Source organism: Akebia trifoliata, chromosome 14 (genome assembly GCF_017979445.1).
Source record: "Akebia trifoliata isolate Shusen 1 chromosome 14, ASM1797944v1, whole genome shotgun sequence".
Taxonomy (NCBI): Eukaryota; Viridiplantae; Streptophyta; class Magnoliopsida; order Ranunculales; family Lardizabalaceae; genus Akebia; species Akebia trifoliata.
Window position 1 is genome coordinate 33,193,504 of NC_141388.1, and position 25,826 is coordinate 33,219,329.

At 33.7% G+C, this 25,826-nt stretch overlaps 2 protein-coding genes and 1 long non-coding RNA gene across 9 annotated transcripts; all 3 read right to left on the reverse strand.

Annotated features, from left to right (window-relative positions):
• Positions 1-11,442: 11,442 nt before the first annotated feature.
• LOC147386849 (serine carboxypeptidase-like 6) lies at positions 11,443-21,737 on the reverse strand. Of its 7 annotated transcripts, XM_086423616.1 has the most exons (9): positions 15,031-15,116; positions 14,533-14,933; positions 14,428-14,465; positions 13,918-14,019; positions 13,727-13,813; positions 13,591-13,640; positions 12,631-12,800; positions 11,908-12,289; positions 11,443-11,733 (listed from the first exon to the last, which is right to left on the reverse strand). In XM_086423616.1, coding segments are annotated over exons 2-7 (315 nt in total). In that variant the 5' UTR covers positions 14,570-14,933; positions 15,031-15,116; the 3' UTR covers positions 11,443-11,733; positions 11,908-12,289; positions 12,631-12,799. The 7 variants fall into 7 exon arrangements, 5 of the variants coding, with proteins under 5 accessions (XP_086279742.1, XP_086279746.1, XP_086279743.1 ...); XR_015172054.1 differs by lacking the exon at positions 11,443-11,733 and having other exon boundaries at positions 11,809-12,289; positions 14,676-14,933; XM_086423617.1 differs by lacking the exon at positions 11,443-11,733 and having other exon boundaries at positions 11,810-12,289; positions 12,627-12,800.
• LOC147386850 (uncharacterized) lies at positions 15,130-16,023 on the reverse strand. Its single transcript, XM_086423615.1, has 3 exons — positions 15,753-16,023; positions 15,356-15,653; positions 15,130-15,276 (listed from the first exon to the last, which is right to left on the reverse strand). The coding sequence occupies exons 1-2, from the start codon at positions 16,002-16,004 to the stop codon at positions 15,375-15,377; spliced, it is 531 nt and encodes a 176-aa protein (XP_086279741.1). The 5' UTR covers positions 16,005-16,023; the 3' UTR covers positions 15,130-15,276; positions 15,356-15,374.
• Positions 16,130-16,761, reverse strand: LOC147386851 (uncharacterized). Its single transcript, XR_015172267.1, has 3 exons — positions 16,469-16,761; positions 16,305-16,394; positions 16,130-16,206 (listed from the first exon to the last, which is right to left on the reverse strand). It is a non-coding gene; the product is annotated as an uncharacterized LOC147386851 (long non-coding RNA).
• Positions 21,738-25,826: the final 4,089 nt, after the last annotated feature.

Sequence of the window (25,826 nt, forward strand, 5' to 3'; positions counted from 1 at the left end):
GTTTATTAGGTTTGGACTTGATCCATTCAAGTTGGGTTTGTAAGTTAAAGTTCATTTTTTTTATTTATTTTTAAATAAACTGTAAATCATATTAAAAGAGCTTGATTCACCTATAAATAAATATTTTGTGTTACCCCATTAAAAATTATATATTTATATTGGTATTAGAAAAATGTTACTACTCTTACTAGATCAAACATGTATGACTTATATAAGTCTAAAAGATTTATGACTTGATCTCTCTTACATCAAATATTGAAAATAATAATTCAAATATATTCAAGATATGATGAAAGTGAGTCATTTTTAGATATTCTTAACTTTTGAATTGAGAATTGTTATAATGCTAGTTATTAGCTTATACTTACATTTTCATATAGAAAATGTACTATATGGATTTTCAACATTTTTCTTATCCCATATACCACTAAGGATTCTCTTTTTCGTTTCAAATTAACATTCTTGTGATAGGTTCTTTTGTGTGTATGACCATGTGTTATTGGTTTAAAGGTGACGTCGTCGTAAAGTGGACATGCCAATAGATAAAAGTTGGATTCAGTTGCCTAGAAGTACCCTTGAGTATGATGAAGGAGTTATTAAGTTCTTAGATTTTGCATTTTCTCGTTCAAGGTTTAGTAACATGATTAAGTGCCCACGCGTCAGATGTCTCAATGCGATTTTAAAGGATTGAGATAACGTGCATGGTGACTTATTATGGTATGGGATGAATAAATATTATACTCGTTAGACATATCATAGAGAGAAATTTGAAGATGAAGATAATAGTGATGAGTTTGAAGAGGGTGATGATATGCAAGGGATGTTACAAGATGCATTCGAAATTCCTAATTTTGATGATGGAGAGGTTAATGAGTTAAATGATGATGGTCCGGATGAGCCAAACGATGATGGAAACAAGTTTTATGAAATGTTGAAGGATGTTGAAACTAAGTTATACACGGGTTGCACTAAATTTTCGAAATTATCTTTCATTGTAAAGTTGTTACACTTGAACTGTCTTAACGGATGGAGTAATAAATCATTCAATATGTTGTTTAAGTTGTTAAAAGATACATTTCCTGTTGGAGAAAAATTGCCAAAGAATTACTATGAATCGACGAAGATTTTGCGAGGACTTGATTTACATTACAATAAGATAGTTACAAAACATATATGTTGGTAAAAAAAAGAGGAGAATGTTGTGAAGATAAACACAAATGGAGCTCGATCTTTGCAGGGGTCAAGTTTTGGATTTATTGGAAGGAATAGCGTTGGGTCAATGCTTTTTGCAGGCTGGAGTAATATTGCAGCAGAAGATATTATTCAAATTGATCTTCAAGCAATACTAGAGGTGATGAGGTTTGCTAGATACAGGGGATTGAACCGACTTCTAATTTCTTCATATTCATTATATTCAATCAAATGCATAAAAAAAGAAATCCTTCCATCATGGAAATATGATGAAAAGTTGTTGGAAATTGCAGAACACAGATTTTTCTTTACGGATTGTTCTTTTGAATTTGTTTGGAGAGAAACAAATCGAGCAGTGGATTTTTTAGCGAAACAGGGCACTTTTTCAAATGATTTTTTCGTTGATGAAGAAATGTGTAATATTCCTCAAGAACTTTTGAGAATTATTGAGGAAGATGTAACTTGTATTTACACTCGACAATAGTATCTTCAGGGCGGGGTCCTTTTAACCCCAGTTTATCAATCAAAAAAAAAAAAGATAAATGCGTGCCCGAATGATTGCATGTTATTCTGGAAAGAACATGAGAATGTAAATGAATGCGTAGTATGTGGTGAGTCTAGATGGGAAATTGTTAAATGCCAATTAGTTGAAAACCCCTCTGATTCATTTTCAAAGGAGAAGAAAATACCTGCAAATATTTTGCGTCATTTTCTGTTGATTTCTAGGCTTAAGAAGTTGTTTATGTCTTCAAAAATAACTGAAAATATGAAATGGCAGGCCAAATATCGTATAAAAGATGGGGTAATGAGCCATCCAATAGACTCTATGACAAGGGAAGCTTTAGGTAATAAATACCCATCATTTGGGGTAATGAGGCATCCAACAGACTCTATGCCATGGGAAGCTTTACGTAATAAATACCCATCATTTCATTCTGAATCTTGGAATGTTAGACTTGAATTAGTCACTGATGGCTTCACTCCTTTTAGTTACATGAGTACTCTTCACAGTACATGGCCTGTTGTTATGATTCCATATAACCTACCGCCATGGATGTGTATGAAGCAAACCTCTTTTATAATGTCGTTGCTTATCCCTGGTCCTAAGGCTCCTGTCAACGACATCAATGTTTACCTACAACCATTAGTGGATGAATTGCATGAATTGGGGATAGAAGGAGTTAAAACATATGATGCATCAACAAAATAAAATTTTTGGATGCATGCAACAATTTTATGGACTATCAGCGACTTTCCTACATATGCTAACTTGTTAGGATGGAGTATTAAAGGAAAACTTGCTTGTCCATCTTGCCACAAGGATACTTGTTCAATACGATTGCAAAAAGGAAATAAAGAATGTTACGTAGGACATCGTCGATTCTTACTACTTGATCATAAATTCCAACATAATAAAGTGTCCTTTAATGGTAGAAATGAGTTGGGAGTTGCGCCAAAACCATTAATAGGCGAGGATGTATTCAATCAATTACGTGACTACGAGTAAATCATATTTGGTAAGACAGATAAAGATAAGGATGAAAGGAAAAGAAAAAAGGGATGATTGCAAATTATCGAAGAATTGAAAGAAGAAGAGCATTTTTTTCAATTTATCGTATTAGAAAGATCTCTTGTTGCGTCATAGTTTGGATGTTATGCACATTGAAAAGAATGTGTGTGAGAATGTGATCGAAACATTATTGAACATTGAGGGTTCAACAAAAGACAATTGCATTTAATGGGTATAAGAAAAAAATTGCACTCGATATTAATTAGGGGAAAGTTGTTACTACCACTTGCATGTTACACAATGTCTTCAGTTGAGAAAAAGAAATTTTGTGAATATTTGAAGGATGTAAAAATACCAGATAGTTATTCATCTAATTTCTCAAGGTGTGTTCAAGTCAAATAATGCAAGATATTAGGGCTCAAGAGTCACGATTGTCATGTTCTAATGCAACAATTTATTCCGCTTGCACTAAGAAGAATCTTACCTAGGAATGTGTGCTTGGTTTTGATTGAGTTGTCCACATTCTTCAGACAATTATGTTGTAAGATTTTAGGGATAGGAGAGTTAGAACGCCTTGAATCTCAGATTGCGCTAACACTTTGAAAAATGGAGATGATATTTCCGTCGGTTTTCTTTGATATTATGGTGTATTTGCCTATTCATTTAGTCGGTAAGGCCAAGTTGGCCGGACCAGTGCAATATAGGTGGATGTATCCAATAAAAAGGTACTGGCACAGGCTAAACTCATATGTGCGTAATGAAAATCATCCAGAAGGTTCTATTATTGAAGAGTATTTTTGTGAAGAATCGTTGACATTTTGCTCGAGGTACTTGCATGGGATTGAAACGAGGTTCAATTGACTAGTGCATAATAATGATGTTGTTGATGATGGTTAAAGTGAAAAATTATCAATTTTCAAAGAAAATGGCCCTGTTATAGGAAAGGCAATCTCACAAATGTTGGGACGGAGTGAGTGGGAACAAGCTCGCCTATACGTGCTAAACAACTGCGATGAAATTGCTTCATTTGTTCGGTAAGATAAATCATTTCAAATCATTTTTATTTATATTCATACTTGATAGTAGTCCCTAATTAATGAAATAATTTATTGTACAGATAACACAAACAGATGATTAAAGACACTCACAATCACATGAGTATTAGAAATGTGAAGCGAAAACATGTGAAGGAGTTCGCTGAATTGTTTAAAAATCATGTATGTGATAAATATCATCAAAATTAACCCACTTAAATATAGTTTTAAATGTATTAATTTCATTATTTGATTTTAATAGGTTTTACAAATGTGATTAAATGGTGAAGATGTAAATGAACAAATCTATCAGTTAACTCTCGGCCCTTTTCATAATGTAATTTTTTTTAAGGGCTTCATTGTAAATGATTTTAGATTTCACACTAAAGAACGAGATAACCGGAGAAAAACTCAAAATAGTGGAGTATTTGTTTTTGCAGAAACACATAGTTTTGCAAGCACTAAGGAAAGTAATTCGGTGACAGGTAATGTAAGATACTATGACATCTTAAATGATGTTTTAGAGCTGAAGTATCTAGGTGGGAATCAAATCATACTATTCAAATGTCATTGGTGGGATGTCATAAACCATGAGGGATTCAAGCAAGATGAATATTGTTTCAAGTGTGTGAATGTTACACGGACCTTAGCTACCAACAAACCATACATTCTTGCAAATCAAGCACAAGTTTTTTATATAAAAGACAACACCCATTGTGATTGGCGTGTTGTAATAAATACATAACCATGAGACTTATACAATATGGAGCCGAAAGATGATCTAGTAGTAGAATCTTTCCAAGATAATGAGCCAGAGTTGCATCAAAATGCAATTGATACAAATGATGATATTATCACCTGGAATAGGAATGATATCCAAGGAATACTTGTCGAAGGATATGTCGGTGATGATCAAAGCTTCATTAATGATGATGACGACGATTACATCTAGTATATGATTGATTGTGTAAATTGTTATTTTTTTTATAACAATAATTCATTTTAATAAAATGAAATTACTTTGTCATTTGATGAATATATTGATTTTAATTATCTGAGAAATTATTGGTTAGATATGTTGCGTAGAAAATCATCTAAGTAGGTGGTCCAATAAACAGAGAGGAGAAATAACCCCTCAAATTCAGTCTCAGATGCATCATCTAGTATAGCTAGACCATCTATGAGAAGTGGAAATGGGAGTAGTAATACAGGTATGTGAAAGCGCCCTCGATCCATGGGGTGCGCGGATCCGCTTTTGACCTTGAGGTTTGGGAGTCGCCACCTAGTTATTATGGTCTAGGAACCAAACTGACTCTAAAACGGATAAAAAAACTAATCTATTACAGAAAAACTGAATCCGGGGATCATATCACGGGGTTGGAAGGTGTTAGGCACCAACCTCGCCCGGCCAATGCCGGTCTCTACTTATCCCAAATAAGACTAGATCGCTAATGATAAAATCTAGATAAAAAAAATAACAAAAATCTTACCTTCGATCTGCATAGGTTCTGTTCCTTCAGATCTGGTGAAATTGCTCCTTGTACCGTACTCCTTACTTCGTTCTATTTTCAGATCTGATTTCTGATCTCCGAGGCAAGGTATCTCCTTCTTGGATCTGGGTGCTTTGAATTTGTTATGGATTTTGGGGGTGTTTTTGAAAGGTTTCTGGGTATTTTTTAGGCTAAAATTGAAGTAGGGGTGTTAGGTAAGGAGTTGAGACTCCAAAATTAGGGTTTTGGAGAGGTTGTGAGGCTTCTTCACCTAATTTTTCTAGGGTTTTTTCTTTGATACGAAATAAGGTGTGGAGGCTCCTATTTATAAAATTTTTTAGAAGCATTTGGGTTTGATTAGGGTTTCTTTTAGGGTTTCAATTAGGGTTTAGACTTTGGTCTCATGAGATGGACTTAGTCTTTAGGGTTTTAATTTAGGGTTTTGACTTTTAGTCTTATGAGATTGACTTGATTAGCTTAGATTAGGGTTTTGATTTAGGGTTTTGATTTTAGCCTTATTAGATTGACTTGATTAGTGTTTTGATTTAGGATTTTGACTTTAGTCTTATGAGATTGACTTTAATACTTTGACTTTAGTCTTTCTTAGTTGACTTTAATGTTTTGACTTTAGCCATACTTGACTTTGGTCTTACTTGATTGACTTTAATGTTTCACTTTACATTTTTTAATGATTTATTTATTAATTTTGAAAATTTTAATTATTAAAGTTGTAAAATTACCGTTTTGCCCTCGGAGAGGATTTTTTACGTTTTAAGTCGTTTTTCAATATTCTGGGATGTTTTGGAATCAATTTTTCGTAAGGAATTCAATGAGAATGTTAGTTTTTGTCATTTATGAAATTTTTGTGTGAAATGGTTATGAATTTTATGAGGGGTATTTTCATAATTTTTAGTGAAAATTGGCGAAGTTGTTTATTTGGTTTCGATTTGTGGTTTTATGTTTTTGAATGGGTCTTCCTAAGCGTAACGTAGGTTCTAGGGTTGTTTTGATGTTAGGGGTATTTTGGTAATTTGGTCATTTTTAGTGATTTTTATCATGAAGTTTCTTTTTGGTCTGCAATATGATGATTTCTACGTTTCTGGGATCGTATTTTCCTAGCGTAGCGTGGTTTCTAAGATTTTGTCAGTTCGAGATACCTCATCTGGATTTCTGAAACACATCTGGTGACAAAATAAAGCACTGGAATAAACATCCATCATTGGGAACTTTTGCGATCGGATTGACGACTTGATTAATCAGGCGGATGCAAAAATGGGGTGTCTGCAGTATGATATGTTTTATTAAGTTATTTTGAATACCTTGTAGTATCATTAAAACAATGTTTGTCTAAATAAGTTTTCATTGACATATTTTTTGTTTTGTTATATTTTTTGAACTCTTTAAACAGCTTCTAGCAGCACTAGGAGGAGAGGGCCTACGCGAGGTGTAGAAAATTTTGGGCAAAAAGTAAGGCGGAAGATGTTAGTGGATTGGAATGCTTATTGTCAGTCAAAAGGAAAAAATGCTAGCCATTTTACACATTTCCTAGGGTACGTTGGGAAACACTCTGGTCATGCCCCATTGCAATTCAAGTCATGGACTGAGGTTCCAGAGCATGCGAAGGATTCCTTGTGGCGAGAGGTTTAGGTAAATATAGATTATTTTATATTTTAGATATTGTTTCATGTTTGCCTTAACAATATGACATATGCTTATTATTCTTCTTGTAATGTTTATTTTTTAGAGATATGTCGAGATTGATGATGATAAAAGAGACTGGGTAACGCTATCCATGTCAATGAAATATAAAGATTGGAATGATGACTTAAAATAGAAGTACCTACATTCGATACGGATGAGGAAAGATTGCTCAATATTCCAAACGATGTCTCAAAAAGACGATTGGACCTGGCACATCTACTATTGGAGTACTCCTGAGTTTCAGGTATAAATTATTAAGAATTTGTTAATTAACAACCCTTGAAAATGAATGATATTATTATAATTTTATGAAATTTGTGTAGGTTGTATCCAAGAGGAACAGTGAGATAGGAAAAATCAAGTAATCAAACATGTTGGGGGGATAAAAAGTTGTGCTCAATATCGTCATGAATTGGTGAGTATCTAATATCGATCATTTTGATTATATCACTATCTTCTAATATTCAATAAGATTTATGACATATATTTAATATGATTATGTTTGTATTACTAAAGGGTGAGGGTAGAGAACCGAATAATTTACTTACTTGAGCTGAAGTCTTTAGGAAAACCCATACTAAAAAAATGGGTCACCATCTGATCCTATGTCGGCTGAGCTTATGGTATGTGATCTTCAATAAATTTTAATATAATGCCAAATAAATAAATTTGAATAAGTTCATACTAATTAGTTCATTTTTGTTGCATAGGCTAAAATGAAAATGGATAATGAAAAAAGTGGTGGATTAAATTTTACGCCTATAGGCGAAAATATATTCGCTGACGCGTTTGGACCAGGTGGGCTTGGTTGAGTGTGTACTTATGGTCTAGGCCTGACATCGAAATCAGTTTTTGGCTCCTATACTCGCTCATCTCGTACTAGTTATGCCGAGATGCACTCTCAGTTGATCAATCTACAACAAACGTTAGAGAAAAGTAATCGAGAACATGAAGAGTGGTTTGTTGAGATGAAGAATCAAATGCAGAGTCAAATCCAGAGTTAGGTGCAAGAGCAAATAGCACAGTACTTACGCACCATATTTCCAGATGGCCATCCTCTTAGCCAGGGATTATGAGACTTTTTCTATATGCTTGCTTGTCTTTCCCATGACATTTAACATTTTTATTTATTATCTTCGTACAATACTTAGATTATATAAGGTAACTCTGCATGTATTAGGTAAAACTTTTTTTAAATCTGCATGTATTAAGTAAAATCTTTTTAACTCTACATGTATTAGTTAAAACCTTTTTAACTCCGCCAATGTACAATTAACGTTTTACATTGCCGGTCCCAAGCCCGAATAAAGGAGGAGGGAGAAGGTATGCCATGGATTCATTACTGTGAGTTTATTTGCTGCAGATTTTAAACTCATTGAAATGTATTTTATGTCCTTTTTGTCTTCTTTTTCCCATCTTATTGTACCTATCTGAAATTGGTAGCTTTCTCCAACAGACCATAAAGTTATGACATTTTGGATGTTGGGATCATGCATCTTGAACTCAAACCTACTAGAATGCTTTTGACTGGACAAGTGGGTTATGTTGTCAGTGGCATGCGATCGACCAAAGAAGCACGTGTTGGTGATACTCTTTATCATACTAAAAGCATTGTAGAGCCTTTTCTAGGTGTTTCTTCTTTTATCTTTACTTCACTTAGTAATGCCATTCTCTTATCATGTCCAAAGTTATGTATTGTGAAAGATTTGTTCTTTCAATACTAAAAGAATTGTAGGTACCACCATTGAAGTTATCAGAAATTATTTGTTCCATAGAGAGCAGAAAGGCAATGGCTTGGAACTGTTCAAGAATGAATCTATATTGTCATATTTGCCCATTTTTTGACTTGTTTTTAAGTGCCATAGTGAATAAAATATCAACATAACTTACTGTATTCCTTGATGGTTATGGTTAACAGTTATATAGCCTCTGATATGGTGAAGCTCGATATCCTCCTAAATTCTTAACCAGTAGATGCTATGGCGACCATTGTTCACAAACTGAAGGCACAACGGGTTGGTCGTAAACTAGTGGATAAGCTGGAGAAATTCAATGAAAGGTTTAACATAACTAAGCTTATTCAAAGTGCATTCTCAGATTTCCACTTAATCCTCTATTGCCTAATGAGTCTAACATTTTCTTTAGCGATCCCATAGCTATGCAAAATATTTACCAGCTTTTATGTCAAATTCATGTTGTTTATTCTATTCTTGTAAGTAGTAATTTGTTTTTTCAGCTTGTTTGATCTTGTTCTCCAATTTCTTTGTTGGTTCAACTATTTTTGAAGTTTTTGTCCTGTTTTTCATGTCTGGTATGAAGCATTTGCATGCTTGTATTGTTTGTTATTCAATTGTAGAACTTTTAGGGGGGGTAGTGTAGACACCCCATTTTTGCATCTGTCTAATTCGACAATTTATCACCCGGTTACTGTGAATTCCTAATGATGATCGTAAAAAACTCGAAGGCTTGTGATTACCATCCCTGATTCCTTCTGTTTTCACTCTTTTCATCTCTCCTACTCGTTACGACTCGACATAGAAATTTACGCACGCTTATGATCGCTATACGTTACACCCAATTTAGCAAGCACGTATGCTTAGGTTCGCTACACAGTTCGATAACCTAGAAACCTCGCTATGCTAGGAAAATACGACTTTGAAACATAGAAATAATCACGTTGGAATCGAAAGAAACCTCACGCTAAAATTCATAAAAATTGACAAAATGACGAAAATACCCCTTATAAATTTCGGACCTCCGAAAGACCTCGAAAGTACCTCCATTACACTCAGAATATGATTTCGAGTCTAACGGGATCCAAACCGACGAAAATAGAGAAATTTAAAAACAATCATAAAAATTACCGAAATGCCCTCAACTTTCAAATTCAACATAGAGATCCCATCGTTAGGAAAATGTAATAAAAATCAAAACCCAATTAAAAATCCGATCTATTAAAAAATTAAAAAACTCAAATTAAAAATTAAACAATTCAAATTAAAATCAAATGGAAATCAAACTGAAAATTTAATAAAAAGTAAATCCAAGATTAAAAACTTAAACTCAAGTTAAAAATCAGAATTCAATAAAAATTAAAAATTAAAAATGACTCAACCGATTAAAATTTCATCGAAATTAAATTAAAAATCAAAAGTCAAAATTAACTAATCAAAATCAAATTAAAAATTGAAAATCAACCAACTAATAAATCGAAACCCAAGTTGATCAACTCGACCGACTTGGCTTTGTTTCATTAATACAATACTATTTATCAAAAAAAAATAAAAAATTCGAAACCCAACTAAATTAATAAATTCCAAATCCAACTCAATCGAGCGACGAAACGAAATCAAAAATCAAATGGCCAATTAACAATTAAACTCAAATTAAAAATTAAAATCAAATTAAATTTTTAGCCAAACTCAAAATAAAAACTAATCAATTAATAAAACTTAAAATTAAAAAATTAATCAACAAACAAAAAATCAAAATAAAAATTAATCAAATCGATAAAATAAAAATTGAACCAACCAACCGTAACTCGACAACTCAAGACTATAGTAGTACGAGTAACGTGGGATCACCCCACCATCATTCTTTAAAAAGGAAATAAAAAAAAAAAAAAGAAAGAGGAAACACGTTAAAAAAATAAATAAATAAATAAATTAGAAGGTTTTTAATGTATATAGAGAAGGACGTCTTCTCTATGGAGGGTCTTCTTCTTCGGTCCTCTTCTCTTTGGCGATCTTCTTCTCCGTGGGCTGAACGGCGGGACACTTCTTTCAGCCCTCTTCTCTCAGACCATCTTCTTCTCCAACGTTCTTTGGTCTCCCTCTCTGCCTGCAACTGCTCTCCCCAGACCTCATTCACGTTCTACCCTTCAACAGCCCATTCCTCTTCATTCTCTTTGGCTGTACCTACCACATAGCCCACTGCTACAGTACTCATAACGCCCAGCCCCTGTTCTACTCGTGGCTGCCATACCAGCGCCCCTGGCCATTCATCCTGTGCTCTACAGCCCTCATAACTCTCAGCCCTCCTCTCTCTCTATTGGTGGCTGTACTAACACCCAGCCATTAATCTTAGACTCCATAGCAGCCCCCATATCACCTCTTTCTCACGTCCTACTTGCTCCAACACAGCCCCATCAACACCCTTTGCTGCCTCCTTTTTATTCACCATCAAACCTGCAACCACTATGTCATATTGCGCCAAAAACGACTGCCGCTACAGTCCCAAATGGGGTCGTTTTGAAAGGAGTGGTTTTTTAATTGCGACTGTCCAAAACAGTCGGAAAAAACGACTGTCTTAGACAGTCGGAAAAAAACGACTGTCTTTGGCAGTCGGGAAAAACGACACTTAACAGTCGGGAAAAACGACTGTTTTTGACAGTCGGAAAAAATGACAGTCGTTTATTTACAAATTCATCTCACTGACTTTTTTTTTTTTTAAAAAATTTAAAAAAAATAAATAAATCAATATCTAAAAAGTGAAAATTGAAGACCAATGTAATAATGTTTTTATTAAAAAGAATGCGTGAGATCCAATTGAAGACCCAACAATGTCACAACAAATTAATGGCACATTGAATTTCTCTCCTATTGTTTTTATAGTTTGAACTCTCTTTGCTGATCTGACAATTCTCTGGCTGCTCTTTCATAACTGTATTTTGATGACCCAGCAATCCTCCTCCAACTTATTTGACACCGCATCCAGACATTATACCCACATCTTGGTCAAAGTCCAAGAAAATTGAATCAGACTTCTCGGCAGATGATGAGGACTCAACACTTGTCGATGTAAAAGGCTGTGAAGATACCACGGACACGGAACAAAAAGATCCATAAAATATTACAAATAACAAGTGATAAATCAAGAAAATTAAGAAAATAAGGGGGGAAAAAGGATGGTAATACTAGAAAGAGAGTTGCAGACTACAAGACATCACAAGAAATTAAGAGATAGACAGATGAGAAGTTACCTGGAGTAGTTTCATGGAAACTGCAAGGTGCAGGAGCATGTTACCATGCCGATCCATCTTGTTTCATCTGCTTCAACTCTCTCAACAACCATTCAAACGCATCACAGTGTTTATGCTCCAGAGTATATGAAGAACTGTTTTAACCGAAACTGTTACGTCTTGAATAGCTTCCGGACAAGCCAAGAGAATTATTAACATGTTATCGATTCTCCCTGTACTGGCCGCCCAGTGGAGTGGGGTTCGGTGATCATCGGTACCTTTCAGCTTGCATAGGTTGGGCATATGTTGCACCAGTTTCTTGAGGATCTCCTCATCACCATTTGCTGCAACAAAGTGAATAGGGCTAACTCCACCCAATTATCTGAATTCTCTTCAATTGCTACTGCAAGTTCCTTAGGCAAATCTGGGTTAGATTCGATTAAGGAAATAAATTTAGCTTTGTTATTTGCATAAATGGCCTCCACCAACTCCTTAACTTTGGCCATCTTTTGTTGCTGTTTGTGACTTTGCAGGAGATATTTTTGATCATAATAAATTAGATTTATTTACATTTTCTTCCATTAGTTTTGATATTATTGGCAAAGAAAACAAATGTTCCTAGAAAGTCAGTTCTGACCCCACCAAGGAGAGGTATATATATATTGGATGGTTCCTTGTTGCTTCCCAAACTTCATAAAGAATTGTGATAAATTGACTTGAAAAAAACTACTTGAACATACTTACTCCATTACTCTTTGGGCGTATCCTTCCAGTCATTTGTGTTGCTGAAGTTAAGTTTGAATGCACGATCAACTGGGCTTCTAAGTATGGTTACCACTGAAGTTCTCTCCTTTGGTAGCCTGGACATCATGCTATAGTCGTCATGAGTAACCATCAATCTGCAATTTGGTTTTCTGCATACAAAACCAGAATTCGGAAATATTATTTGCATTGGCACAGTCTATCAGAGACCTTACCATACCATGTCCTACTTATTTAGAGCAAAAACACAGTCAGCAAAGCATATGCATTGGCACAGTCAATCAGAGACCTTACCATACCATGTCCTACTTATTTAGAGCAAAAACACAGTCAGCAAAGCATATGCAGATCGACGACTAGTTCAATAAAACAGCAGAACAAATGCAGATCGACAAGGCTGTCATGAACCCCGCCCCTTGCATCCAACAAATAAGATCTAAAAATACCACGTGGCATGGGCCCACTGACCCATTAATGTTTGGGTTCTCCTTTGGTGAGCTAACTCACAAAAAAGCACTTTGAAATTAGTTCCAACTTTTGACAACAAATTCTCGAATCAAACAGCTAGAAATCACCAAACCAACTTATTTTGGCGTGGGTGGACTGAAATGTGGGCCTAACAATCTGAGTGGAAAAGTATGCCATGTGGAATTTTGAAAGTAAAGGTTCCCAATTCTACGGTCCTGATTGATTCGACGTATGGTTCATCCTAACAAATTTATCTTTGGTCCCTCAAGTCTCAAACTATGTCTAAACCAAAGCCAAAAAAAAACAGGAGAGAGAGAAAAAAAAAGAGATGTGTACACTGAAAATTATGTTTTAAGGGAATATTTTCCTTGTCCTTCTGATCTACCAAGGATTCTTAGTCAGCGCATGATTAAAAAAATATATATATTTAAAACATCAAAGGTAAGACATTAACATGTGGGATGAGCGGATTACCACACACACTTGGGCTCCAAAATGTGCGCTTTATTAACTTGTGAAATAGACTGTAAATGCAATACCACAAATATCAGCTTAAAGCTGCCAGAACCATGAGAATTTTAATACTTAGAACTGAAATTGGTCACCTGACCTCTGAGACAGCTTGAAGATCCTTGAGACACAATGCATTGCTGGGATCTACATTGACATACTCTTCTCCACAATTGTTCCTTGTCGACTAGAAACAGCAATGTAAACAATAATTTTTCTTATAATTGTATTTGTGTTCACTAGCAACCTTGATAATATATTGTTAGATAAGAGTATAAGAAATTGATTTACCTCATAAAGTTCATCAGAGAGAAGCGCCATACCATGAACATATGAGATTAATGAGTTTTGATCGAACTTAGTATCTGTTGAAGGGTTGCCAAGCAAATATCCCTGCACCAATTTTGGACACAATGATTTAGCTATTAATCATAAGGTAGAGAACCGTATCTCCTCTTCTCCTTCCAGTTTGTCTATGCAACACATGAAAACAGCTCAAATACTAAAGCTAACGCTTACTTCCTCACCTACATGTTTCAAACACGGCACACGTTTTAGAGGCTTGGTCACATTGATCAATTGATCCATGTCTTGGATTAGCAAGCTTAAAAAAATACCCTGATCAAATGTCCTAACAAGTAACAATCTAGCTATATTGATAATAGATTGCCTTGATGAAGTTAAAATCTGTTTTAATGTGTGCAACATCTAACATGGATAGGTGGAATTATGAAATTTGAGATTTAGAAGTAAACTGTCAACCTCCTCTGTTACCAAATATTATTTCTAAGAATGGCATACCTTAAGGTTGATGATTGGTTTATCACCATCTTGGATACCTGTAATACAATAAAAACTTCAAAACGATAAATTTGGGGGAGTAAGTGCTGGTTCAAAAGACCTTACGTTGGGAGTTGCTTCTGAACAAATTCAGTGCCAGCATTCATCCAGACAGTCTTGGAACTAGTTCATCAGTTAAATGGGCCGTGGTAGGTCTGGTAAGGTTTTTGGGACACTAGTAAAAAATATAGGCAGCAAAGTTAATGGACCTGGCGGTTCCTGATGGCCACTCCTTCAGGCTTGATTCTACCGAAGTTATTGAACTCCCGCTCAATTTCAGAATCTGTAACGGTAGACGGTAAATTTCTCACATAGACAGATCTGCCTTCACCTGAAAAGATTCAAGAATACAGGGTCAAGATTCCACACAATTCTCCTCAGTATTCAATATAAAAATCAACAAAGCTAAATCCATGACTGTCTTCTTATAATCATGTCGAGATTCACGACTTGTAAATATCTTGGCCCTGATTGAAGAAAGTAATATACGATCAGAAATGTTTGAAGAGCACTGGGAACAAGAAACAACATTTATAATTTTAAATGTAAAACATATAATTTTACCTCCTCCTTGGGACCATCCTTTTCCCTCCTCCTTTATCCGGGCTTGGGACCGGCAATGTAAGACATATAATTTTACATTGGCGGAGTTAAAAAGGGGTTAATTAACAACAACAAAAATAGTTATAAAAGAAATCGTAAAACATACGTAAGTAAAAAGTCTATGTAGTGAAATTAAATGTACCAAAAACTAAATGTACCAAAAATTAAAGTCTAACTCTCGACCTGACATTAGATCTCTTTCTGCATCTGCATTTGTATCAACACAACATTTAAGTATATCTTTTTAATAAGGAATAATGTAACTGCATATACGAAATTAAATTACCTTTTTTTCCATTTCTTCATCAATAAAATTGTGTCCTGAATTTGGGCCATTCAGTGACATCTCCGATTGTCAAATCTTCAAAATTTCCTTCCCCACTTTGTAATTCCACACTCCCAACAAGGATATCATCAATAATGACATTGTAACAATCTGGATCAGTAGTAGACACACATATCACTCTCCCTACGGCAATAGGATCACACGGCTTTCGTATACGGAGCAGCTTACAACGGCCTCTAGCTGTTTGCGCAGTTGATCGATCTGATAGTGCATCCTGTTGTGTTGTATCGTGTCTTGCCTATAAAATTGCAAAACAATAGATGCAATATAAATATTTTATAAATTCAAACATTTAATATGAATGAAATCTACTATTTAATTAAATTAAAATTTATACTTTAGAAGAACTTCCAATATTAAAGGAAGGTTGCATCAATGTTCCAGTTTGGGCATAAAAAAGCAATTTCTCTTCTAATAACTTGCGTGCTCTAGACTCCTCTTGTAATCGTTCTGTCAACTCTTCAAACTTAGCATTAAACTTAGCCTCCAAGTTAGCCTCGAATGTTTGATGTGATGCTTGTTGATCTTTTAAGGCTTTTTTTAATGGAGTCGTATAATGCATGGAGGTTTTGGAAACACCAAGACCCATGCCTCGCACAAGACCTCGATTATCACGACCATAAATCTATTCAAAAAACAATAATAATAAATAAGTAATGTTAATACTTTCAAGAAACATTATATAGACTAATTAAGAGTTTAAATAATGTGCATATTGTTGCAACTGGATCATGGTCCAAATCCCTATGTACACTAGAGGGATCAGTATCAATCATCCTGTCAATCGCTTCCTACAAATTAATTGAATAATAAATAAAAATTAATATTTAATTTAATAATTTCTTGGTGCAATTAATATCAAATGAATAAAGTAATTAATTATTCTTACAAGTTGTTATTTATCAAGCCCATCCTTCTTAGTATGGGTCGCAAGAAAGACATCTGTCCTTGTGATCTCCCCATTAGGATTTTTTTCTCTCTGTAAATAAGATAAGTAAATACATTAAAAACAATTAATATGTTTACTAATTTATACTTATAGTATAAACTTACCAACTCTTCGGCAATCCTTGCTTGTCCCTTTCGGCCTGAAGTATTTGTAGTCTTTTGTGCTTTCCTAGCTTTTTTCCCATTATGCCTCAATGTTTGCACCTCGGGTCTCGAACACTCGTCAACGAAAATTTCCCAATCTTCTTTCTTCACGTATGGAGGTATATGAATTTTTCTTTCTGCATCCGTATTATATTTATCATATACCTCACAACGAAGGTAACTTTTCCAATCTTTCCATAAGAGATTGGCCTTTTTAAGGACCCATTCTCTATTCTAATCTGAAACAGCATATGTATTCTGCAAGGAAGATAAATTATTTTAAATTAACGATTAAAATATGCATAACAAATAAACAAAATAACAAATATGTAGAACAAATAGGCAAAAGAACCCACCTTTATAACTTCCCACATTTGAGTTTTAAAATCATTAGGCACATTGCTTCATTACGATTACTAGTAGACGGACCAATATCAATATTGACATCACTTATGAGAATTTCTCCGTGATAGATCCATGTCGTGTAGGAAGTATCTATACCATCACATATTAAATGTGTATGAATATCCTTAAGTGTTTTCTTTCCTCCTAAAAGATTACGACATTTAACACAAGGACAATAATACCAATCATCACTCCCCAATTTATGGGTATTATCTCTTATGAATTTAAAAAACGAATTAACTCCTTCTAAGTATTCAACAGATAGTCTTGGTGCCGTCATCCATTCTTTACTTGGGGGCGTAGACGAGGAAGACATTTTCTACGAATGGAAATAAAAATAAATTTATTATTGTGAAAAAATGAATAAAAAACAAAAATAAAGGTAAAATAAAGTAAAATAAACGTCAACAATTAAAAATATCAAATACTATTCTAAAGAAAACAACCCACATAAAGTGAGTTATTGTATGATAATATATTACCCAAACTTAATGAAATGGAAGTTGATATCCATCTCCTGTTGATTACCCATAATTGACATAGTCGATATTTTTTAAGGAAAAAAAATCTGATCTTGTCAAACTGATGCAATCTTTCCTCCTTTATTCATACATGACAGACCAATATAAAGTGTGTTTGAAGAATAAAAGAAGAGTTAAAAAGGATTTGATTTGTTTATGTTTGTAAGTGGGATTTAGAGTCGTTTGTGCAAGACTTAGAAGAAGTTTTGGCTTTTTAAGACACAATAGAAAGTCACATGTGACAGTATATTTAGCTTAGATGGGTCCATCAGATAGGGTATCCAAACACATAATATAAACACATGGTTTAAAGAGAACCAAGACATTATGGTCTCACAAAGAGCTGACACCATAATATATGGGAGTGATTGTTTGTGGTTGTCTTACCCAAATAAGATATTTAAATTATAAAAATAGAAGAAATGATTCTGTATATTATAACAAATACATGGGTGTGTTATTATTGTGTTTAGATCAAACACAAGTCTACTTTTAAGTAAGTAAAAAATAAAAATAAAAAATCAGCACTGTTTTGGGTTAGTTTGACAAACTAACTAAAAAACTCATTAACATGGCACATGCAAGAACAGTCGATTTTTTTCCCTCAGCATACACAACTGCACATGTTTATTTTGAGTTAGGTGGTCAAAATCTATTATTATTATAAGTATGCGCATACAATTATCTTTGTTTTAATTATTTTAATAGATTAGTAACTTTCTTATATATTTAAAAGATAGGAAATACGTATGGTAATGTAAGAAATATTTTTTTAATTTGATCATAATAATGAGAGAATACATTACATAATAGTTAACTCACTTAAGAGAAAACTATTCACATATTAAAGTATTTGCAGTTAATGAAACAATATATTATAATTTCCATGAACCATGCATGTTATAGTTTTTTAGGTCCTAGACTCTTTAATACGTCAATGTGTGGTAAAATGTTAGTGACCTTCATTTCCATAATTAACATAGGGTTAGAATCCCTTGACTCTTAAGAATGACTCATGAAAAAAACACATGATCCCATCTCTTTAAATGCAAAATCCAATGGTTGAGATTTATAATTAGGATAAGTATCTCCAAGGTTTGTGTTATCATGATACCTATAAATCTCAACCATTGTATTTTGTGTTTTTTCTTGATTCATTCTTAAGAGTCAACGGATCCCAACCCCTTAATTTATATGGCTGTTTATTGTAGTTTGATGTCTTATGATATGTTTTCTAATCCACATTATCATTTCTTATATTTTTTAATGAAAACTTTCTCAACTCTTAATTCTATCATTTTCATTAAAATTGACTGGTTTCCATATTGGTCAAAATATTTGGACGAAATGTTTTTATTTTCAAGATGACCTTAAGATTGTTTATGTATACAAACATAAACAATCTTAAGTAAATGTTCCGCATGGACCTATTAAGATTGCAATCTAGGTTTTTATTCACTCAATGATCTGGTCAGTAGTATAACTCATTGGAATTATACCCTTTAGTAACAAATCGTTTGCTTTTAAGGAAACTTACATTATAGATTCATGAGTAATCCTAAGAATGATACTTATGGATCTTATGGATGTATGAAAATTACGAAGCATAAGTTGAAAGAAAACATGAAAGATGTGGCAAGTTAAAATTGAATGATAGAATAGGATTAATGCCGGGCATCAATCGATGGTTAAGTTGAAAGAAAACGGAGTCGTGTTGTGGAATGAGGTCACTTCAGCATTATTCAAAAAGAAGAAGGCTCTCATGAGTTAACCTAAATGCACTAATATTTTCCTGTACATAGACGTACTCAAGATTTAAGAACATTATTTTTTTTTTATGACCTAGAGATGCATGCTCAACAATTAAAACAAGGATTTTTTTGGGGTCCAATTACGTTAATTGGACACCCAATGTCCAACAAATGGCTGGGATGGGAAGAAAAATATGAGATTCTTTGGGATTAGTATAGGCTTCTTAGTGATCAGTTTCCCTAGGGAACAATTAGCTATTAATTAGACATTCGCGTCCAACGTACTTACATCCTAGAAAAGTCCTTATACCAGGGGCAAAGACCCACCATTAATAAATTAAATTTGAACAACTCATATTAAACCAATCAAATTGTATCTTGAAGATATACACTGATTTTACTCATATTCTTGTATTAAAGACATTACCTAAACTTACACAAGGGCAAACCACTATTTACACTAAGCAGCCCAAACAAATTACGTTAGATAATGTGGTATTAAATGCTAAAACAAGGGGAACGGCCCACTGTTTAGACTAAACAACTCAACTCCAACCAATCAAAAATCAATTGTGAAGATTTACAACAGATTTTATTCTATGTAAATCACCCCAAAAAAATCCTTGTTAGATATATATAATGTGGTATTGAATGCTAAAACAAGGGGAACAACCCACTGTTTATACAAAACAATTCATCGTCAACCAATCAAAATGAATTGTGAAGATTTACACACATTAATTCCACTCATATTTTTGCATTGAAGTATTGAATGCTAAACATCCCCTACTTGCCTATATATGCTTCATGCTTCAATCAGTTTTAGCATTGGAGTGACTGAGAGCCTCCTTTCCCTTTCTACTTATAGTAGTAGTAATGCTTCCCCCTCTTCTCTTCTACAATTTTTTTGGTATTAGAAAATGCCTAAGACCTTGGAGATGTTGTTGGTTGATTAGGAAGATTAGTCCAACAAAGTCTTTGGGTAGGCTTGGTTCATTGTTTATGCCATTTCATGTGTATGATACTTGGATCACTGTAGATGATACCAATGTGTGGATTAGATCAACGAATCGTTAGTTTCCATGTTGCAAACTCACATCTACATGGTTGGAAACTGTGTAAGGTAAGAAATACATACTAGTGTAATATAGATTATTTTATATTTCCACTACTTCCGAACGAAGTAGATAATTATCATATAAAGATGACTACATCTTCTAAGGACTAGTGTATTAGTGACATTATTGACTAAGCCTTTGAGATAAGTTTTTTTCCCTCGATGTAGTATTGACAATGTTAATAATTCCTTCTCATTGTGAAAGTATTTTTCTAAGGGTTTTGCCGTCAAATTTGTTTTGGTCTGTCAAGTTTACTTTTTACCAAAACAAATTGGATGGCAAAATTCAATCACACTATCTAATAAGTTGGTATTCGACGGGGGAGAACCTTTGATTTCACACTTTTTCATCAAGTCTATGTAGTAGCATGTATCCTTATGTCATGGAACCTTACTCTTTACATTGCTGTTGTTGTTGTTGTTGTTGCTTTTATTTTATTTTTTTATTTTTCAGTTTTTGCTAAACATGAATCTGATTTTTTATTCTAATCAATGGTTTCCTAGCTTGTAAGAAAGATATTTGGACTGAGGAAGCAGAGTAGATATCGTCAAGCCAGATAATTATCGAGATGACAGAGATGTTGATTGTGAGAAGAACTCATGACTGATCCATTAAAAATCACTGGAATTCAATCAATGGATCCAAGTTTTTATTAAGCTGCAATTCAATCAGTGAATTTAATTTTTTTTGACAAATTCCCAAAACACACTAAAAGAGAAGCATAAACAGAAATATGTCCAATTGGAAGTACTCGATTTATCGACTGAAACATCAAGAAAGAACACAGTACAAGTACTAGTACTTATACTCAATAACACACAATAAGAAATTAAAGATGACATGTCTCCAACACACAAACACCACAAATTGATCTAAAATAAAGTTTCGATTCCCAAACAGAACTCAAATTGATGAATATGAAAGATAATCAGATCTAAAATTGAGCTTAAAGAAGGGTAAGAAAGGCAAGAACTCATGTTCAAAACTGAAATTAAAGAGATATAACAGCTAGATCATGATATAAAACTCCATAACCAAACCCTAAAACATGCTTTAACATTGAAGAAAACATTTGAAACCCTAAATTAATTAAGGAAAATCAGAGATTCAATAAAAAACTTTAACATACCTGAAGATTCGATCACAAACCAAGCAAATGGAGGGAGATCGAACAAATCACTAAAACCTTCGATCAAACTCCGATCGATTCTGCCCTAAATCACTAAAACCTTCGATCAAAATCACAGATTCTGTAGTGAGAGATCGAGCATAGGTCTTTCGATCAAACTCCGATCGATTTACCTTCTAGATCGAAACTTAGAAGAAGACGACTTCAAACTTATTGAAATCGGTATAGCGTCGAGTAAGAAAGAGATAGATTCGAGAGAGAGAGAGACAGAGAGAGAGAGAGACAGAGACAGAGTAACAGACAGAGAGAGAGAGAGTGAGAAGCGCGACGGAATCGACAGAGAGAGCGAGAGTGAGAGTGAGAGTTAGATAAGAGCAGAGAGAGAGAGAGAACCGAGCGGGAGAGACGATTTGAAAACAAACAAAAAAAAACAAAAAAAGTTTATTAGAGTGGCTATTGGCACCCCAAATTTTACTTATTTCATTGAAACGACGCTTAAACGACGGTTAACAACTGTCGCAATTAACGACTGCCTTTAGCAGTCGTTTTTAGCGCAAATGGGGCGTCGCCAAATCCGCAATATGACGTAGTGAACATAACATTGCAACTGCGATCCCAAAACGCTCCAGACTTGCTGCCCAGCCATTAATTCTGCACCTACGTTTTGCCCAGCCTTACGTGCTATTGCTACAACGTCGCTCTTCGGCTCACTGCTACAACACTTACGAGAACACATCTCACTCTGCCTGCGCTCTTTCTCAGCATCCACCCCAACAACTCTCTCGCTGCCCTCGTCTCTCCTCACGGCAGCGAATACTCACAAGTCTTTGGATCGGACTTGAAGGAATCGACTCGGCATTATTTTATTCTATAGGTAAGTCATTTTTTTTAGTTTGTTTTTATGTATTTATTTTTATTTACTTTTACACGTCGATAGGATTAGAAGGATTTTGTTACGAATTTTTTTATATATTTTTCTTATTTTTGCATAGCAATAGGATTAATAGAATATTTTTTTCTTATGCATTTTTTTATTTTTTATTTTTATTTTTATTTCTTTTTACAAATTGATAGGATTAATAGGATATATTTTTTATGCATTTTATTCTATGTTTTTAGTTGTTTTTGTATCTCAATAGGGTTAGGAGGATTTTTTTTGTTTATTATATAAGTTTTTTATTAATTTTTACTTTATGTCGATAGGATTAGGAGAAATTCAATTTCTTTGTGTGTTGTTTCTATTTTTTTTTATCTTCACATATTGATAGGATTAGAAGAATTTTTTTTTAGGTATTTTCTATTTTTTTGTCTTTGCACATTGTTAGGGTTAGGAGAATATTTTATTTTTTTAGTTTTGTGTGACGTGGGTTTTTAGGTTTATTTATTTATTTATTATTTATTAGTATATTGATAAGATTAGGATTTTTTATTCTTTTTTAGGTCTTATTTTGTCTTTGTGCAGTGATAGGGTTAGGAGAGCATTTGTTCTTATCTTTGTTTTTTTTATCCTTTATTTATTTTTATTTTTTATTTTTTATTTATTTCTATTTTATGCATCTTTTTCATGAATTTGTGACAACGCGATCTTTGTGTTTAAGCATGATAACTCCATCTGATTTGTGCAATAGATTTGTGATGAATTGGTGACGAGTTTAGAATTTTTCCATGTAATCAATGTACTCCTTGAATTGATAGTCATGCATGTTATTGAATGATAGCTATTTTGACAAAATCGAAAATCATGCGTGCATGCTCGTTTAGTTACTCTAGGGATTCATGAATAGGAGAAGTTTCTTGTAGGTTGTTCTTTCTAACTTGGAATTTTTTTCGCGATAATATTTGTTAATTTCCAATTTGGTGATTTTTGGCAAATTCATAATCTTTTAATTTGGGACTTCATTGTTTATATAATTTTCCTTTTTGGAGATTATTTGTGGGTCATTAGAATATTCATATTTGAAAACTTTCTAATATAGGATTGCACAGTTTCCTATTTTGAGAGAATATATTTATAGATTGCTGATTTAGAAATTTCATACTTTAGCATTTTCTAATTTAGAAGATTCTGCACATTTTTATATTTAGGAGGTTCATGTTCATGGAAATTTGGGAGTTTCAAATTTAGAAATTTACATTTTTGGAATGTTTTATTTTAGAAAATGTATTTTTAAAAATTTTTAATTTGCGAATTCAACATATATCGCTTGAATTCTGATTTAGGAAATTTTGTGTTCCTAATTTGAAAATATTATAAGTCCCAATTCGACAGGTTTCTATTTGTAATCTTCCTATTCAGAATATTCTCATGATTTTCTATTTTCGACAGTTTAAGGAATACTTGCAGGTGGAGTTTCTTAATTGATTTCAGGTCAGGGAGCTAATTAGGGCTTTTTCAAACCCTTCCATATTTTGTGGAATTCAAAGAAGGATCATGTGATGATTGGGACAATTTTTAGCCATAGGATTTGGTTGGAAAGCCCAACATAAATTGATGATGATGATTAGACTGTGACCTTGACTGTAGTCTCTGTATATTGACCATGGGATGATTTTGGATTGTAGTATAGACCGATCATTTTGATCGGGCGGGTTCGGTGCCTAACACCTTCCGAAACCCGTAATTTGACTCCTTACCCATATCTTTGATCCGCGGACCGATCCATATCCGTTTGGAGTTATTTATGGTTCCTAGACCTAAACTAGGTGGCGACTCCCATTTCTCAAAAGTCCCCTATTTATAAATCAGACCCTTATCCACTATTTAGTGGAAAAAGGGTTAAGGCGATTTCAGGTAGACAAATAAAATAAAATAAAATTAGAAATTTTTTATCTGTCCATGTAACTATCTAGGTGACTAGATTAAGTGAGGAAGGAAAGAAGTCACACATGGAAACAGTGACACACTTGGCCCATAGTTGTATACTTGTAATTTCAAAAATATTTCACTTGTAGTCATTATATGTGTAGTAGATTTTATTGGGGTTTTATTTTTCCTTATCCACACATGGAAACAGTGACACACTTGGCCCATGTCCAATACAATCATGAACAAAGGAATTATAAGTAAGAGGAGGAAAAGTAGAGGATATATGATAGTGTGAGGGAGTGAAGACCACAGCCATTTATTCATCCACAAAGTTATCCATAATCTCATCCTATCTTTTTTATTGCTTTAAACTCACTCCTGTTGCTGTTGTTCTCACATATCATCAATCAACAACATGGCTGTGATCAAGAAGAACCACTAGAAGTGAATAGAGCATCTGAAATGGTACTTGTTTAGGAACATAAATAAATTGAACCAACATCTAATGAATAGCTCTTGCAAATGCACAATCAATTTCTTGTTAGCTAAGATTGGGAAGATATGCATTGCAATGAAAGCTAGACTAAGATTTCCAATTGACTTCTTCAGATACTGAGCCACCTCTTCACAAACTAAATAATACTCTAGAAAGATCAGTATACTTGCAACAAATCCTACACCATAATGCAACAAAGGGAATGTGAAATGACTACTTTGCCCAATCATTTGGGATCAGGCTATAAATAAGTTCCAAAGGAGCATTATAATTTCTTTTTTGTTTTTTTGTTGTTGTTCTACAATGGTTAAAATACATTACACGGGATATAAACATCCCATCTATTTAATAAATCTTCTTCATCTCTGTAATTTCAATCGTATTTTCTCATATCAAAGGTAGGATACCCATTTGGAGGAGACACCATATCAGTAACATGAGCATATGCTGATTCAGGAACTACCTGGATGTTGGAGATCTACTCGTAAGCCTCTTGGTCTTGAAAGAGCATTATTATTTCAGCTAACATCTATTCTGCTGCATGTGCTCCCAATGCATTCATAATAGAGGACAGTAATGAACTGGATCTAGCCATAGTTCCATCTAGTAAGACCTGTTCACTGTTCTCTTCTTTTATTGTTTTTAGTTTTTTCAACAGTCATTTACGTCTTTTTTTATTTTTTATTTACAAAACAAAGGAAATTCCATAAATGCAGATGTGTCTGCACCCTTTGACTCTTCTGTTCAAGCAAATGAACTGGATCCTTCTGGATGGGAACTTGCTCTGGTTGCTGCTCCAAATGGCAACATTTCTTCAGTTAATGAAAAACAATTGGTTGGTCTATCTTTCAGTTCTACTTTATATTTATATTATTATTATTATTTCATATCCATAATTTATTTCTATTGTGTTGATTGTGGTTGAAATTTAAGAAAACTTTTTTTGGATTGAACATGACATGTTTATATAATTCGTGTACATCTTTCAGTTCATAATCATGTTGTATGATCTTTTGTATGTTGAATTAACTTCTTTTCACCATTTTATCCAAAAGCCCAAATTACATTGTACCCAAGGTTCAAAATATCGTAC